This window comes from Schistosoma haematobium, chromosome 2 (genome assembly GCF_000699445.3).
Source record: "Schistosoma haematobium chromosome 2, whole genome shotgun sequence".
NCBI classification, from domain to species: Eukaryota; Metazoa; Platyhelminthes; class Trematoda; order Strigeidida; family Schistosomatidae; genus Schistosoma; species Schistosoma haematobium.
Window position 1 is genome coordinate 32224677 of NC_067197.1, and position 18449 is coordinate 32243125.

Genomic DNA, 18449 nt, shown 5'->3' on the forward strand with positions numbered 1-18449 from the left:
CTACTCTTCCAATGTGTTTGTATGTTGAGGTGAATCTCTGTTTTGTTTAATATTATCACATGATGGTAATCAAAAGGTGTTGTGAAACACACATGTTCTGGCACGACAATCACACAAACAAAACAATCATCGTGTGTTGATAAGCTCTTGTGTAATAGTCAAGTAAAATAGAGAATAATGTATGTAAAATGAAGTGTGGGAATAAGTAACGAAACAAATTATAACTGAATAATACAAAAACTCACTCTTATCCAAAATCTGAAATACAGGATTTATTTTGGTTGGTATAAAAGGTTCAATATATCCGAGGTATCCGTTTCCGTGCATACCTATGCCATCTGTATTTATTTATTGGAAACATGAAACATGATTGATTATTTAACATTGAATGTAATAAACTGAAGACTTAAATGAATTGCATGAACTGCATCTGGATTGCTATAAAGCATCACATTATCGACACAATTTGAAGAAGAAAGGATATCCAAAGAATTATTGCATGTCTCTAGGAGTATAAAACTAATTCAATAAAGAAATGGAATCAGCTTGGATTCATGGACAAAAATGTTATGAAGAAAATTAAGTTATAATTCGAGGTCAAAGAAAATTATTGACTTACCAGGAGCAATAGTGAGATATTCGACCTGACTACTGTAATATTTAAACCGCAGTTTCGGTTTTACTGTCTAAAAAACCGTAAACATAGAGACAAGTACCTTCATCACAAAATGTATTGGACTTACGTAAGGATCAGTGCGTTCATCCGAACTTGTACTCAGAGGTAGATAAAACGGATCATTACTGATTCTCTGCAAATACATGTAATGCTGAGACTGAGTATGTGTATAACGATCAAATTGATTACTTACATATCGATAATAATTATTTTCAAAAGTTACATTTTCCAAGGTCGTCCATTCAGGTTGTTTACAGACATCCTGGCATTCGGGGAACTCGGCAAGGCAGATGATAATTAGAAAAAATGACATCGATTGAGAAGATAAAATGTTGTGTCTAAAATGGTTCAGATGAAATAGACAACGTTATCTCATTGTATCGATTTTCAATTTGAATTAGTATGTTCAGTCAACACTCACCTCATCTTCTTGTTCAAAGTAGTAAGTCATATTTGAATAAAACGTGTCAGGTTTATATAGAATTTTGAAGTGTAAGGTCGTTTACTACTGATTCGATGATTCAAACTGACCATTCAGACAAATATATGTGGTAAAATCGTATGTTCATTGTCAACCAATCATAGATGTAGATGAGACCATCTTTATTCAATATTTTTCTGTCTGTTGAGAACATGAGCTGAAATTTATTCACAGTTGTTTGAAATTCCTGATACCTATTGAATTTTATTTTAATAAAAGCATTCTGTCAAACGATTGCGTAAGTCGTTTAATATGAAATGGCAAGTTGTGAACAAAACCACATCCATTCTAGTTGTCCATCATATTGCACTGCTGACTGTTAATAGATTTCGGGAATATTTACGTCTGGGTAATAAATACAAACAGTTTTCTTTTCTTGGTACAATAGGGGTGTTTCATTTTAGAAAGATCTCGACACTAAACAAAATGTCATTTTCTCAGGTATTACAGTCTGTAGTCGAACAAACAGGTGTACTGTAATTGCGTGAATTTATCAACATCAAAATTGTGTTCAATGATACATTGCTCGTTCCATGTTGTTCATCATGATCTAATTACCAGAGGAAAACATATCAGCGTATGTTTTAGTGTCAATCAGCAATTGTTCTCAGGAAGAGTATGAGTCAGATTATAAACTGCTTAATGTGATGTCTCGTTATGCCCACATGTGTTTTTTACATACTGTTGTTATGAAGTATGTTGCAAGTACACAGTATGGCTTACTGCATGATTTTGTCGTTATGCGATGTCAACTAATACAGCTTGTCAATTCTTGCATATAGCCTAATGCTCCGTACTTTTCTCCATTATCCATTCATGAGCGTTGGAGAAAGAGACTTTGATGTATTGCGGAGAGGGCTTGAGGCAGTTAGCAAGGAGTGCGGAGAACCTTTTGAGGTCATTATCATTAGGACTGTAGATAAACATTTATGTCTAGCTAAATCGTGACAGGTGTCCTCTTATCAGGTACTAACCACCTATTTCATTTATATGTCTCTCTTTATATATCTTTTGTTAGAACGAGACAATAATGCATTAGAATCCATGTATACAAGCAAAAGTATAAGAATCCTACAATACCTTATCTGGATAGAATATACTCTTAGTTTTTCAATGTAATTTTGTGATGACAGCACAAATGATCGTCATGTTTTGAATGTTAAACACTACCATTCGTTTACTTAATGAATGAAGTTTTCTCAAAAGTCCTTTCAACAACTTGTCGATTACATGAGGTGTACTTCAGTGTTTTTCATTAATTCAGAAGAAGATTATTCTTGTTTAAATGATCTCTTTCTTCCTCATTACATCTTCAACGGAGACTAATATACTCCTCCTACTTATTACCAATATGTGAATATTTCAATGTCGAACATAAGATTGTGCTCAGCGCTTCAACGATAATCAGTTTCGACAAAAAACGAAAATGTGCAAGCTATCAAGTGTACATAAACAGGATTTCATCAGATTTATAATGTTCATTGTAGCTTATGAATTTTACTATGGTCAGCTTTATAAAGGGAAATTCAGCTACACTTATTCATAATTTTATCATGGGGGAACAGAATTAACCAGATAAACAAGCTGAACAAGAATAAAAACACTACTCGTTAAGTTCAAGCGTATGAATGAATTGCTTGCATATTTGCTTACCTACTTATGACATCTGAGATTGTAGAAAACAGACTGTCCAGATTATCTAAAAGCGTATTTTGAACATTTTTCCCTAGTGAGCAACTCAATCAGCGAATTTTCAACGATCAACAGATGCTTGGAACCGCCTAAATTTATATCAACCCGTATATGCACTGAAGGCACAAATGGTGATGTGCTGGAAAGAATTGATTCAAACCTATGTCAAATGACTGTGATAAATAGTATTTGTCAGATAGAAAGCGATATATGATTTCACTTCCGTATTATCAGACGTTGATTGTTCGCTGTTTTATTTGTTTACATTTTTTGTATTCTCTCTTTTGAAATATTTAACACTCATCTCCTGCATCTCTATGTTACTCGACACCATAATCTGTTCGACGGCTGAAACATATAGCTCAGGTGGTTTACAAGGTAACATTGTCCATCACGATCATACTATCCTGGATGAACAGTAATAATTTGACTGGAACACAACACGTGCTTCATATGTACTCTTGAAAATCTATTGAACCTGTACGATTCAGTGAGGAATATGTATCTGTATATCACATATCATCATCACATCTACTATTTCAGTACATTTAATCTAATGTGCCTTTACACTCAAGAAATATTTTTCTAAAAATAAAAGTGATGATGATATTATTAGTGTACACTATCGGAGAGTGTGATTTTTATATGGCGTCAGTCTGTTGACCTCAGTTGTTGTTTGTAGAAACGTCAATGTATGTACTTCTTTGTTGTTTATCACCATGTTCTATCTAAATAATCAAAATTATATGATTTTCTCTTTTGTGTAATGTGCTAAATATAAATCTTGAATATCATAAGGAATGTCGTTTACTAATGATGCTCTTATATGACAGACCGTCATTTACGCCCACGAAACAAAGTTGAATGAAATTTCTATTTTGCAGGTGAGTACTATTTTTCTAAAGAGAGATTCAAGTGAAAACGAGTAGGACTGTCTTGAAGTTCAACGGTTTTTTGAAAACCAAATTCCTTACACACTCACACACAAATCCAAGGGTGATTTCGCTAGGTATATTATAGATAATCACGTTATTTTGAGAGACAATTCACTTAGCAACTTCACCGGCGATGAAATCGATATCAGGTTGTAATTTCAAGTCCTTCAGGAACTACATCCACTAACAGTAGCATTTTGAGTGGCGATAGTGTATGTATTTCTTGGATCACACGAGGAGTTTTGGATTCTTCAGAAGCGCGAATAAACTGAATTGACCTTCACCAAACACCAAGAAACCCGCATTCACGGATTTCTCCCGACAGACTACAAACAGCGAACACTACCTACCCTAATCAAAATATCTACCCAATAACACCAACTAAATATGCGAATTCGGATACATCGACAGAGACAAAGGATCATTACTAAGCGACATTCCTTATGATATTCAAGATTTATATCAGGCTCATCATACAAAAGAGTAAACCATATCGTTTAATTAATTAGTTAAAATATTGTGGTAAACAACAATTTAGTACAATCATTAACATTTCTAAATACAACAACTGAGGTCATCAGACTGATGTTTCTCAAAATCACACTCTCACATAGTGTACACTATTGTTATCATCATCATTTGTGTTAACCTTGAGAAATATGTTTCATATGTGAAAACGCATATTAGATTAGAAGAACACAAATAGTAAATGTGATGATTCTATGTGACATTCAAACACGTATTCCTGACTGAATCGTCAAGTAACAGTCGTTTATGTGAACAGATTTGAGAGGACGAAAGTAGTGCATGTTGTGTTCATGTCAAAGTGATACGGTTCATCGAGAATAACATCTTCTTGTTGAACATTATTATCTTCTAGATCACTTCAACCATACTTTCTAGCTGTGAAACTCACTATAGTCTTGAGTTAAATAGAGGTGTAAGAGCTGAGTGTCCAGTTGACCATAATAGATACGACAAAATGAAAACAATTAATGCAACGAATAACCAGTGATAATGAATGTGGTACTAAAATCACTCACCACTATCTCACTTAGTATCACCAATTAGCACGTTGAAGACAATGAAGAGGCATAAAATCATAATATGTCCATTACTCAATCGAGGTTAATGAAGCCGTAGAAACTCGGCAGTAAATTATGGGCGAATTCTGAAAACTGGAATGGAGTATAATTATATGTATTCTTATTGTATAAGTGTCCAGCAATTCGATTACGTATATTCACATCCTTCTTATTGTAAGTTTTCTTTCGATCCACAGACCATTATAATATGATTTACTTTCAAAAAGTTTTAGGTCTCGATGAGCATAATGAATGGTAACTTTGGGATCCATTCATGGACCAATACTATGAGTATATATTTTTATCGTATAATCGTTAAATAACTAAACTATTCATAATCATATTCTTCTTATTATAATCCTAATTTTGACCTATGAACCATTATTATACGTTTTACCATTCTTGAATTATGTCCAGTCTATTAGTCACTGCCTCCCACATTCACAGCCACTTTTGGTCAGATAATGTACAAATGTTATTTTCTATTTTATGGTACGTTGTGGTCTGCTTGATTGGTGTATATACACCTACTATGTTTGAAATACATGATTCATATTTCAGAAGCAGAGATTAGCGTCTTGGACTTTAATGGCTGGGCTAGGCGGAAAGCAGGACCAATCAGAACTCTAGGCTGCTCGCACATGTTTTATGCCACACTGTTTCGTTCGATAATTCACTGCTTCTGATTGGCGGTATCATTAGGTATACATTAACAGGGCACACAGTCCAGAAGTTATAACACAAGGTTATGCCCACAACCATGTTCTTTGTATTTTCATAGCTTATACTCATTCAGATATGTTGAAAAAGATGAAACGTATTAGGACATTTATCCAGCATTTACTCCATCTCATTCAGTAATTTGTACGTCATTCATAGTATTCTGACTTGTTTTTACATTACTGTCCTTCAATTTATCTAATCCATATTTATTTCTGATCATTAATCTTACAATTCCATTCAATACGTAGAGCTATTAAAATTCACATGTTATTCTTTTCTCAGCGATAGGTATCGCTGTACATCTGACCGGATTTCGGATGAATAAGCTGGATAATATAACTGTGGAAACTGAAGAGAATGACAAAACGTTCATTTATTTTGTACAGTTTGAGCTACTATAAACATATTTCTGTTAAAGTCTGTGAAAGCCACTTCATTTGGAATGCTTTATGTTAGATCCATTTTGAAGATTTTTGTGTGTGAAAATCCCTCCTGTATACACTTGCAGTTTGTTCCTACTGATTCCTTTAGTTGTACATTTTGTTAGTCGTTTTGATTATATTTGACTTGTTAATATTTGTATTTCATTAGAGTTTCTATTTTTCTTACGCCTTCACTAAGTTTTCGTGTTTCTTCCTGAATTGCATTTATGTTGTTTGACATGATACTTAGTCTTGGCAGCAGATATATTGGTTTGTTCCTCCTCTTGATTGTGTTGCTTGTATTGACTGGAATTGTGCCTTTCATTGACTGTGAATTGAGGCATTCTTTCAGAATTGGAAACACTCTGTGTTATAAAGCAACCAAATATTATCTTTTGAATGAATCTGTGCGTGATCTAGCCAGACAGGATAGAATAACACTGATTTGTTGTGATTGGTAGTTTTCTCGCATCCTTTATCAACTTCGTTATTTATTGTAATCTAGATCTGATTAATTGAACAATTATTGGTTGAATAGCTGGGTGATCATATTTGTTTAGGTAACGATGTGCATTCAACTTTATGATGAATATTAGAACCGTCATTTTACCCAATTACTTTGTTTTTGACTTTAATCGGGCAAGGGCGCGTATCTAACCCACCTAGACAGCTATTCTTCAGTCCAAACCTTTGTTTGGATCTTTCAGTTTATATGAAATAGCTACATTAGCTGGCATTGAGCATAAACATACGTCATTATAATAGCTACTAAAATATATGATTGTTGGTTGACATTTGCATTTTGAATTATTCTAATTCAAACATAGAATTATTCATTGAATAACATTAAGGTTGAATGAAGAAAGCTAACGTTCTATGTATGACATATTTTGCAACGTAAAACTTGTCGTCGTACTATATTTTAGTCTTCATTCGTTCATCTTAATAGTTTCTACCTTCCAAGTTTCATTGAGAAACCATAATGTCACAAGAGAACAGTAAATTAAAAAAGTGATCTAAACGCCTTAGAATTATCAGCATTGGGTTGTGGAGATTTGTCAGAGTTTGATGGAGTTCACGGATCGATGAATGTTAGATCACCATTGGAAACCTGGAGGCATTTGATAGCAGTTTAGTCCTAGTATGGGACTCTTCAGCAGTGCGCATCCACGACCTGTCACTCCGTATGTGTGCACAAATATTTCCGTAACATCCTGAAAACTCGTTTTAAGCACAGAATTCTGGTTAGTATATTCCTGAGCAGTTTCAAGTAATCTTGTACTTATAAAATACCTTGAAAAACAAACTTGGTTAATTTTATCAAGTTTCTATTATAGAAAATTGAGTTTAGTTTTAACCGACTAAACCTCCAAAATATAATCACTTGACATCTCCAGATAAACAAATTTTATTCTGTGTCACCATAGTTCACCGATAATGAGGAAGCATTTCGTGCCAACAATTTAAAACACTAAATATTATCTCACGTGGATGATGAACTCGTGTCAATGTCACTCAAGTTGTTTGCTTTATAATCACGAAAACGACTTATTTTATACACAAAACAACTTGGTAATGACAACTGTGATGGAGTACATGAATTTTCCGTTCTGACCTGTTGATAGCCGAGTTCAAATATGATAGCTTTGCTCAATTTCCACTGAAAGCTGAAAGGAAGTAGTAGTACTCTGTGGCGAAATAGAGGGTTTTTACAAAACTATGGAAATGAAGTGAAACGGGCAAAAATGAGAAACTCAGTTTTTGATGCTCTGAGTATGGGGAGTAATTCGGTCCGTCCTCTATCCTCAGGAGACATGAGACTATGCACTGAAGAAACAACTCATGACGAGCTGAATATAATCCGACAAACCCGTCTGAAGTATGAGTTGAAATTTCACCATTCTATCTATTAATTATTACCTCACATAATAGAATGTTATTCATTATTTCGACTCAATATCATATCAGTTCTTCCAATTGAATGAGTTCGAATATCTTTGCTATTTTTGTAAAACTTCTCTGAATAACCAGAGGCTACTAGCCGTCCAATAAATCACACATAAAACCCACTGTATAGCTTCATCTACCCATATCGTCAGGAAGGAAACTTGAGTCATTTAAACGTCGTCATTCGTTTCAGTGCTAGTGAATTGGTGATACTAAGTGAGATAGTGGTGAGTGATCTTAGTACCACATTCATTATCACTGGTTATTCGTTGCATTAATTGTTTTCATTTTGTCGTGTCTATTATGGTCAACTGGACACTCAGCTCTTACACCTCTATTTAACTCAAGACTATAGTGAGTTTCACAGCTAGAAAGTATGGTTGAAGTGATCTAGAAGATAATAATGTTCAACAAGAAGATGTTATTCTCGATGAACCGTATCACTTTGACATGAACACAACATGCACTACTTTCGTCCTCTCAAATCTGTTCACATAAACGACTGTTACTTGACGATTCAGTCAGGAATACGTGTTTGAATGTCACATAGAATCATCACATTTACTATTTGTGTTCTTCTAATCTAATATGCGTTTTCACATATGAAACATATTTCTCAAGGTTAACACAAATGATGATGATAACAATAGTGTACACTATGTGAGAGTGTGATTTTGAGAAACATCAGTCTGATGACCTCAGTTGTTGTATTTAGAAATGTTAATGATTGTACTAAATTGTTGTTTACCACAATATTTTAACTAATTAATTAAACGATATGGTTTACTCTTTTGTATGATGAGCCTGATATAAATCTTGAATATCATAAGGAATGTCGCTTAGTAATGATCCTTTGTCTCTGTCGATGTATCCGAATTCGCATATTTAGTTGGTGTTATTGGGTAGATATTTTGATTAGGGTAGGTAGTGTTCGCTGTTTGTAGTCTGTCGGGAGAAATCCGTGAATGCGGGTTTCTTGGTGTTTGGTGAAGGTCAATTCAGTTTATTCGCGCTTCTGAAGAATCCAAAACTCCTCGTGTGATCCAAGAAATACATACACTATCGCCACTCAAAATGCTACTGTTAGTGGATGTAGTTCCTGAAGGACTTGAAATTACAACCTGATATCGATTTCATCGCCGGTGAAGTTGCTAAGTGAATTGTCTCTCAAAATAACGTGATTATCTATAATATACCTAGCGAAATCACCCTTGGATTTGTGTGTGAGTGTGTAAGGAATTTGGTTTTCAAAAACCGTTGAACTTCAAGACAGTCCATATGAATGTATTCGCTCTAATGTAATGCGCCATATGTAGATTTACCCTATCTTGTTTAAATTCGATTCACGTTTATTTGTTGAATAGCTGAAGGGATCCGAACGGCTATTCAGTACACTAACAAAGTTTAGGATTGGTCGTATCGTCTCGCATGAAACCGCAGTAGCGTACCTCAAACGAACATAATGCTGTTGAGATTACAACAAATCCTTCCTCATCAGCATGAGGACCCACTTATGCTGTTAAACTGTCTCATGTTCGCCAACACTCTGAATTACCAACGAAGAATGCTAAATTGCCTCAAATGTATGTAGTGACCTCAGGCAACCAATGCATGTACAATGGCGACATTAATTCGAAATCTTTCAGCAAAACATTAGAAACTCATGCCCAACTACCTAGTTCTAGCGTGAAAGCTCTTAAAAACAGTTAAGACTAATACGTCTATACCATGTTATAAGAAAGTATATACAGAACCTTCTGGTTCCAGACCTAATCGCAAGAATATTACAATGTCTTTAGCGTACAATAATTTGCACACCGACATCATGTTTTACCTTAATAATAATTGAGGTGGCTATATGATCAGAATTCGTTCAAACGTCGTACAAGACGGACACCATCACCGTCGTGTAAGCAGGGCTGATTTAGGAAAGACCGCAGAATACCAACGTGTCTCCAAAAGTTCGGGTAATTTGGATGAGTTGATAGTCAATGCATTTACACATGCATCCGCTCCAAACTACAATACTTCAAGGGATTCATGTTGCCCTAGAATGAACTGGGTTGCCGGTAGTTGTCAGTCATGATGAATTTCCGCTAACCATTAACATACACTTCTGGTCGCAGTGAGAGTGATAATATACTTGATCTAATATTTAATAGAGATGTCATCCCACTACCTGTACAATTATACAATGAGTTGAAGAACAGTGAAAAGAAAGTAGTTCTCTGTGCCCTCCCTATCCATCCCTCTCATAACCGAGCCAGACAAAACTCCGTCCATATACGTACTATAAGCATGCTGACTGGGACGTCCTCAGCCCACTGGTTAACTTCTCTGACTTGGATAACTTTTTCTCATGTATAGGTCTCTAGGATGCCATCGACACATTCTATCTGATCGTCAGCTCGCGACAGTTGAGCAAATAACAATAGTTTTTAACCAAATTAGAGAGAAGCACAGGTTAAAAGCCATTATTGAGTTGCTGTTAGCAATTAATGCCAGCTCAGAAGTGCAAAACGTAATTCTCCTTTTCAATAAACGCGTTAAAGCAACTCATCATTTTCATTTGCGATGCATCCTGTATAACAGCACCTTCATATACGCCCCTAAAATTATAGCAGACCTCTTCAGTGGTATTTATACGAATGGTAATAATTACTGAGTGGCACTGAGTCAAGAGTTATGTGGGTGACTAGTAACTGGTAAATGGGCACAGAATACATATGTGCCACACAATTTACTTGTTTTTTGCGTGAGCTGTGATGCTGCTTGCTTGCACAAGGCAGTGGAGAAACGTCAGGTGATGCAGTCCCATGGTAGCCGTTGATCGATGATTGGTTCATACACCATTTGTTCCCTCACGACCTTGGAGCCCATGTGCACCACTTATCCTTACTGTTGAGAAACCGCATATTATTGAACCACGTTAGAGATAAGATTGACATGAACAATTATCGGCCCATAAACATTGCTGCAATCATCTCTAGGATTATTAGAAAAATTGTTAGTGACGAACTTTCTAACTAACTACTCGCTGAGAAATTATCAATGATTCTCATAATCGATTTCTGGAAGTCGATCTTGTAATACTTGCCACTTTGACTTCTTTAATTTGGTGTTGTCTCAACGTAACCAATGATATCTTGTCTAAATGCTATACTTTGACATTTCTAAAGTTTTCACATCGTTAGTCACCAACTTGTTGTAGATAAACGTGCTCATTACGGGGATCAAAACGTTCTGCTTTCCTAGATTGCTAAATTGTATCAGTATGAAGCTTAATAAAGTTGCACACATTTCACAGTACGATAGTACATACATCCTTTCCTCACCACAAATGTCACAATTTTTTCATACCCTGGACACAATTTTATCCAAATTCTGATGGTTACACTGAGCCCTTCCCTCTCCCAACGTCAGACTGCTATTCACTAAGCTTCCGAGTTTAGGCTTGTTCAACTTTTTTAATAGGTAGCAAAAAGCCTAGAATGTACAAATGTTATTAGAGACTGATCAACAATGTGCATTAACAACAACGACAGAATGATAGAAACGTTTGCAGACATTGATTTATTCAGTTGTAACTGTAAGATCCAAACTACGTTTGGACTGCTGGACAGCTGTCTGGATGAGTTAGATACGCGCCCTCGCCCGATTGAAACCAAAACAAAGTAATTAGGTAAGATAGCGGTTCTATAATTTATCATAAATTTAAGTGTACATTATTACCTAAACAAATATAACCACTCAGCTATCCAACCAATAATTGTTCAATTGATCAAATCTAATTACAATAAATAAGAAAGTTGATAAAGGATGCAAGAAATTTACCAATCACAACAAAAACTATAATAAAAAATACAAGTATTAACAACTCAAATGTAATCAAAATACAACAATGTACAACTAAAGGAATCAATAGGAACAAAGTACAAGTATATACATGGAGGGATTTTCACAAACACACAAAACATTCAAAATGGATCTTACACCGGCCCCCAAAATCCCTCCATACCACACAAGCTACCTTGATGTCTACGGTCATGGTTCATTATATAATATATCGCACTACAGGAACGAGTAGGACTTACAACAGTACGCCTACTCGACCTACTTACATTGATACGCGAGGAATTAATTCGTGCCTTCCAGGAGGCATAATCTACGTATATCTCTTCTGACTAACCCACCGTTCGTACGAACAACCACTGTTCTAACTCTTCCGTCGTCATCTATTTTACAATCTTCAACTACTCCTAAGGGCCACTTTCCACGGGTCGATATGTCCGAAGCCACGATCACTACATCACCTTTCTGAAAATTGCGATGTTCAACTAACCATTTTTGACGCTTCTGTAAAGACGGTAAATACTCTCTTAACCACCTTTTCCAAAACACATTAGCAAGATGATTAACCTGTTTCCATCGTTTGTCATATTTATCTCTGATGCTACCTTCTTCGACTATTCCGTCACATTCTCTCAATAATAACAGACTGTTTGGCGACAAGGCTAGTTGATCGTTAGCATCTTGGACGACTGGAGTTAAGGGTCGATCGTTCAATATCCTTTCAACTTCAATCAAATAAGTGCTTAAGGTCTCATCAGTTAAAGTCTGTTCTCTAGTTATCAACAATAACAGTCTACGTATAGACCTAATCATCCTTTCCCAGACCCCACCCGTGTGGCTGGATGAGGGCGGGTTAAAATGCCACTGAATCTGTCTAGCTGACAGTTCCTTGTCTATCCTTTGCTGATTCAACTGTTGCACAAATCTCTTTAGTTCAGAGACCGCACCCACGAAATTCGACCCATTGTCACTGTAAATTTCTGCAGGTTTCCCTCTTCTTCCAATGAAACGTAGCAAGGCCATTGTAAACGAATCAGTATTCAAACTATGTGTCATTTCAATATGTACTGCTCGGGTTTGCAAGCAAGTAAATACACACCCATATCTTTTTTCTAGTGATCTTCCTCTTTTGACAAAAAGGGGTCCAAAGTAGTCTACTCCCACGGCTGAGAAGCAATACCATCCTTGTTGCACTCTACAAGCTGGAAGTGGTGCCATCAATTGTTGCCCTGTAACCATCGTATACCGCCGGCATGTCACACACTTTCCTATCACTCTCTTAACCGTGCTGGTCCCCTTTATTATCCAATACCTTTTTCGAATCGTGGCCAGTACTTGTGACGTTCCTGTGTGCCCTTGTTCCTTATGATAATGTCTAATTATCATTTCTGTCACTAAGTGTCGACTGGGCAATATTATCGGATGTTTAAAGGCATTTGAGAAATCTGAATAGCTTAGTCGGCCTCCAACACAGAGTAACCCATCAAGCATTATCGGTGATAAGCCCTTCAGATCATTGTGACTAACTACCTTACCATTGGTTTTAAATCCACTAAGTATTTCTCCATACACTTCTTTCTGAACCATCAACAAAATTTTACGCTTGGCGACGTCAAGTTCTTTGACCTTTAAACACCCTAGATGAACGGATCCTTCATGACTCGGTGAACGAAGCACCATCAGAAATTCTATGAACCTTCTAAGCCAGGCTACGGCCCTGACTAATTTCAACCACTCAGAATAATAAGCGAGAATAGGTGACATGTTGTACTTTATACTACTCAAGTTAACCACGGCAGTTTTTCTAAACTCAATATCGTCAGGAGTAGGTTCCGGACAGTCAGTGATTGCTGTACAAAATTCGCCATGCAGTAAGATAGGACATTTGAACCAAAGCTCAAGATCTGACATTTTTTGTATACCTCTCGAGGTCCAATCCGCTGGATTCTGTGACGACCTTACATAACTCCATTGTTCAATCTTCGTATACTGATGCACAATGGCGAGACGGTTAGCTATATAGGTGCTATAGCGATTCTCGATATTCTTGATGTAGTACAATACTACCATGGAATCTGTATGGAAGTTTACCTTACAGAAAAAATTAGGCAGACTTCTCCGTAAGACTTCGCTAAGCCTCACACTTAACACTGCCGCTGCCATCTCTAGCCTCGGTATAGTGATCTGTTTGATAGGTGCTACCCTAGACTTGCTGTATAACAAAATACAGTAGGGTTGTTCCTTCAAATAACTGACTCGAGCGTACGCGACTGCTCCGTAACCGATCTCTGAAGCGTCACTGAACAGGTGCAATTCTACTTCCGCGTCGGGTTCGTCAATTCTCTTCTTGATACCCCTATCTACCGTAACATGACCTATTTGACGCATAAAGTTTACCCAATTTAGCCACGCCGACACGTATGGCTCGTTGAGAGGCTGATCCCAGCCTAATTGAGACTTACATAGTTTTTGCAAGAGAACCTTGGCAGTAAGACAGACTGGAGCAATTAAACCCAAAGGATCGGACAGAGAAGAAACTATAGATAGAATCCCTCTCCTAGTCAGAGGCCTTTCAGGCGCATCGAAGTAAAATTTGAATACATCTCGTTTAAAATCCCACTCTACTCCTAGAGTTCGATGTGTAGTGTCATAACTCGCTGACATTTCTATCAAGGACTCTTCTTTACATACATCGGGCAAGATGGTCCTTACCTCCTCCGAGTTAGTAACCCATTTCTTTAGTTTAAAACCTCCCCTACATAATAACTCACTTATCTGCTTAACGAAACTCTTTGCTTGATCACAAGTGGGAAAGGATACCAAGCAGTCATCAACATAGAAATTATTCTTAACAGCATCTACGACATAACCATCATAACCGTCAGAGAATAATTGTGCCGTCTTATTCAAGGCGAAGTTCGCGCAAAACGGCGATGATGTGGCACCAAATGGATGAGATGTCATTTGAAACTCGGATGGTTCCCTCGCCATGTCTCCCTCTTGCCACCACAGAAATCTTAAGGCTCCTCGATCAGACTCAGGGACCTTTACTTGCATGAACATTTCTTCCACATCCGCAGAGATTGCGACTGCTTCCTTGCGAAAACGCAATAGTATACACACTAACTCCGCAGTTGTGTCGGGACCCTGATAAATCATATCGTTTAGAGAAACGCCTGCAAACTTGGCGGCACAGTCAAATACCACTCTCAGTTTTTCCGGTTTTTTCGGGTTTAAAACTGCATGGTGAGGTAAATACCACCGGGGTCGATAACTAGGTTGCACTTGTATTTCAGGGACTTTCTCCGCGTAGCCCTTAATAAAATTACTTTCAATACCTTTTGTATACTTGATATACAGAATGTCATCTTTCAACAATCTACGCTTCAAACTCCGTAGTCTACTGTTTGCCACTTCATAATTCCCCCCTTTCATATCTGGGTTCCCCTTCCATGGTATAGGGACTACAAAATGACCATTTTCGAAGCGTGTGCCCCCTTCTACAATACTTATAGCCGCCTTATCTTCTATTGATACTGATTTATCATTTGAATAAACATCAGAGAACTCTACATCATAAAGTTTACGTATTTCGTTCTCCAAAGCCTGTATCTTACTGGTATGATTGACAACTCTTTTCCTGTATTCCGGATATGACGCAGGTCCGAAGACCGTCCACCCCAACAACGTCTTCACAGCGTACGGGCCTTTTCTTCCACCCAACCGCTGGTCTAACACCCAGTGTGCCTCTGGTACATCGCAACCAATCAACAGCAGAACTTCTTCAGAGTCTAGGTTGCCTATTGGTACATCCCTTAGATGCGGCCATTTAACTAGGTTGTTCATTGCTGATTTTGTTGGCTTATGACCTGGTATACTCGCTACAACCAGAGCTCCTTCAATAGTAACATGTTCAGATTGATCTAAAGAATATACCTCAAAAGGCGCACTCGTGACCTTCATTGTTCTATTACCGCCCACAGTCTCAACTACCACTGATGCTTCGTCTTCGCTCAGCCCGAGAGACCTCAAACAGTTTGATCTTATCAGTGTCACATCAGAACCGTTGTCCAACAGAGCATAACCCACAATCTCGGCTTTTCGCGATTTCAACCGTACGGGAATCATGCCTAAACACACTTGACTGATTAGTGATTTAGTATATCCGCAACAACTCGAGGTACCAGGTTTCTCACTCTCGCTGTGTAACAAAGAATGGTGTTTCCTTTCACAACCCTCAACGTTACAACGTCTTGCCAGCTTACATTCACTAACTTTATGCCCTTGCCTGAGGCAGACAAAACAGATGCCATTAACCTTCGCGTGAGACCATCTCTCTTGAACGGTAAGCGCTAAAAAATTTGGACATTTATAAATAGCATGGTCCAGGGAACACACTGCATTTAGCTTTCTCTTTCGAATTATTCGCCTGCTCCAATTGCAAGTGACAATTTGTCTTTAAGTTGTGTCCCTTTCTCGGACGATTCGCTAACCGTCCAAACCTACTATTAGCTACCCTCGCGCGGGATGCTATAAATTGGGTAAGCTCATCAAAGGTTGGTTCTCTATTATCTTCAGTCAATTCATCTACCCAGTCCGCCCACTGGGCTTGCATAACTTGAGGTAAGAGTCCTACTATTCTCTCTAAGGTAATTAAAGAGTTTAAGTCGGCAGTATACTTCATCTGTTTCAAAACCATAGAACAATTTTCCATCCTAATAGCTAGATTTGTTAGTTGCTCAGGATCACTGTAATCAACATTTGTAGTTTTGAATAAGTCCTCTAAAGTCTCCCGAGCGATTACATGCGCCTGTCCGAACAACCGTTTTAGAATTTCTTTGGCCTTCTTGTAACCAAAAGAGGCTTCCAACATAACACAACCCTCAATGGCTGTTTTCGCTTTACCCTTACAATAATGTATCAAATAAAGCAAGCGTTGACCATCATCCTTGACCCTTGATTCCACATAGGTCTCAAACTCCCTCAAAAACTTCCAGTAACCTCTTGGTTGACCGTCGAAATAACTTAACTCAACCTTTGGTAACTCTGGACCTATGAAAAACGCTGTAGGCCTTACGCCTTTTGCTTGCTTCACGTCTAAATTAAGGTTTTCTATGCCACCTGCCATTATATCACAACTAGATTCACTATAATTACAATCGTCCCTATTAGAATATGAACCATGACACATAGAAGCATCAGAAGGCACTTGCCTTGATTGAGGGGATCCATCCTTTTGTTCATCTTTTAACATTCACGAGCCTTGGACTTAATTTCCTTCGACGATTGTTTGGCATCGGAAGCGAACGACCAGATATTCCCAGAGACGATGATTGGAATCAACGAAACGAAAGCCAAACGAATTCGACCAAATATTTGTTTAGAACTGTAAGATCCAAACTACGTTTGGACTGCTGGACAGCTGTCTGGATGAGTTAGATACGCGCCCTCGCCCGATTGAAACCAAAACAAAGGAATTGGGTAAGATAGCGGTTCTATAATTTATCATAAATTTAAGTGTACATTATTACCTAAACAAATATAACCACTCAGCTATCCAACCAATAATTGTTCAATTGATCAAATCTAATTACAATAAATAAGAAAGTTGATAAAGGATGCAAGAAATTTACCAATCACAACAAATCGACGTTATTCTATCCTGGCTGGATAGATCACACACAACATGAGGAACAAATCAATAGGGCTACCGCCAAGAACAAGTGTCAAGTAAAACAACACAGATGCAGTTCAGGAAGAAACACAAACTTAGTGAATGCGTAAGAAAACAAAAACTATAATAAAAAATACAAGTATTAACAACTCAAATGTAATCAAAATACAACAATGTACAACTAAAGGAATCAATAGGAACAAAGTACAAGTATATACATGGAGGGATTTTCACAAACACACAAAACATTCAAAATGGATCTTACAGTAACAACGAACCAAGATTAGAGTAGGTCATATATTTGATAAATTGATTATTCTCACATGAGACGATCTCAAAAATACTTTTATTTACATGATAAAATCGCTGATAATGTCAAATATGTGAGAGAGATGTGGCTACAAAGCAGTAAATTAAACGGTTCATTAGATGAGGTTTGTGAAAGATGCGCTACACGTAAAACGAAACTCAATGCACCATTCTCAATTCACAAAACGTTGAAACAACTCATCTCATATCTCTCCTGTATCAGAATGTCTACTAGCACAAACTCATCGGAAAGCATTAAGGGAATAAACAAACCATCAAAACATCAACAGGCTGAAACCATATCTTCCTTCATCATATGAAATAGGTTCCAGAATTCACCATCAGAATTTCATAACACTTTGGAATCAACATTACTCAAAGCCAAAATGATCACTCTATTCCAAGTTCTGCAAGCCGAAAGACACAACAGCGAATAAATACAAAACAATTTACGTAAACCTCAATAAGTACCACAGTGATGGAGGGGGGCACTTTCCTAATGTAAAAATACATAAACGATGGTTAGCAGTGAATATCGATAATATAATATCAAAAATATGAATAGATGGTGACAACTACGGACAGGGATTTCGATTCGGAAAACATCATAACTGTGGGTTGAATGAATTCTTAGAATTTCGGATAATTTCGAT

At 37.1% G+C, this 18449-nt stretch overlaps 1 protein-coding gene across 1 annotated transcript; it reads right to left on the reverse strand.

Annotated features, from left to right (window-relative positions):
* Window positions 1-11295: 11295 nt before the first annotated feature.
* Window positions 11296-17791, reverse strand: MS3_00000288 (uncharacterized protein). Its single transcript, XM_051208114.1, has 3 exons — window positions 17447-17791; window positions 17345-17399; window positions 11296-17308 (listed from the first exon to the last, which is right to left on the reverse strand). The coding sequence occupies exon 3, from the start codon at window positions 15939-15941 to the stop codon at window positions 12099-12101; it is 3843 nt and encodes a 1280-aa protein (XP_051068158.1). The 5' UTR covers window positions 15942-17308; window positions 17345-17399; window positions 17447-17791; the 3' UTR covers window positions 11296-12098.
* Window positions 17792-18449: the final 658 nt, after the last annotated feature.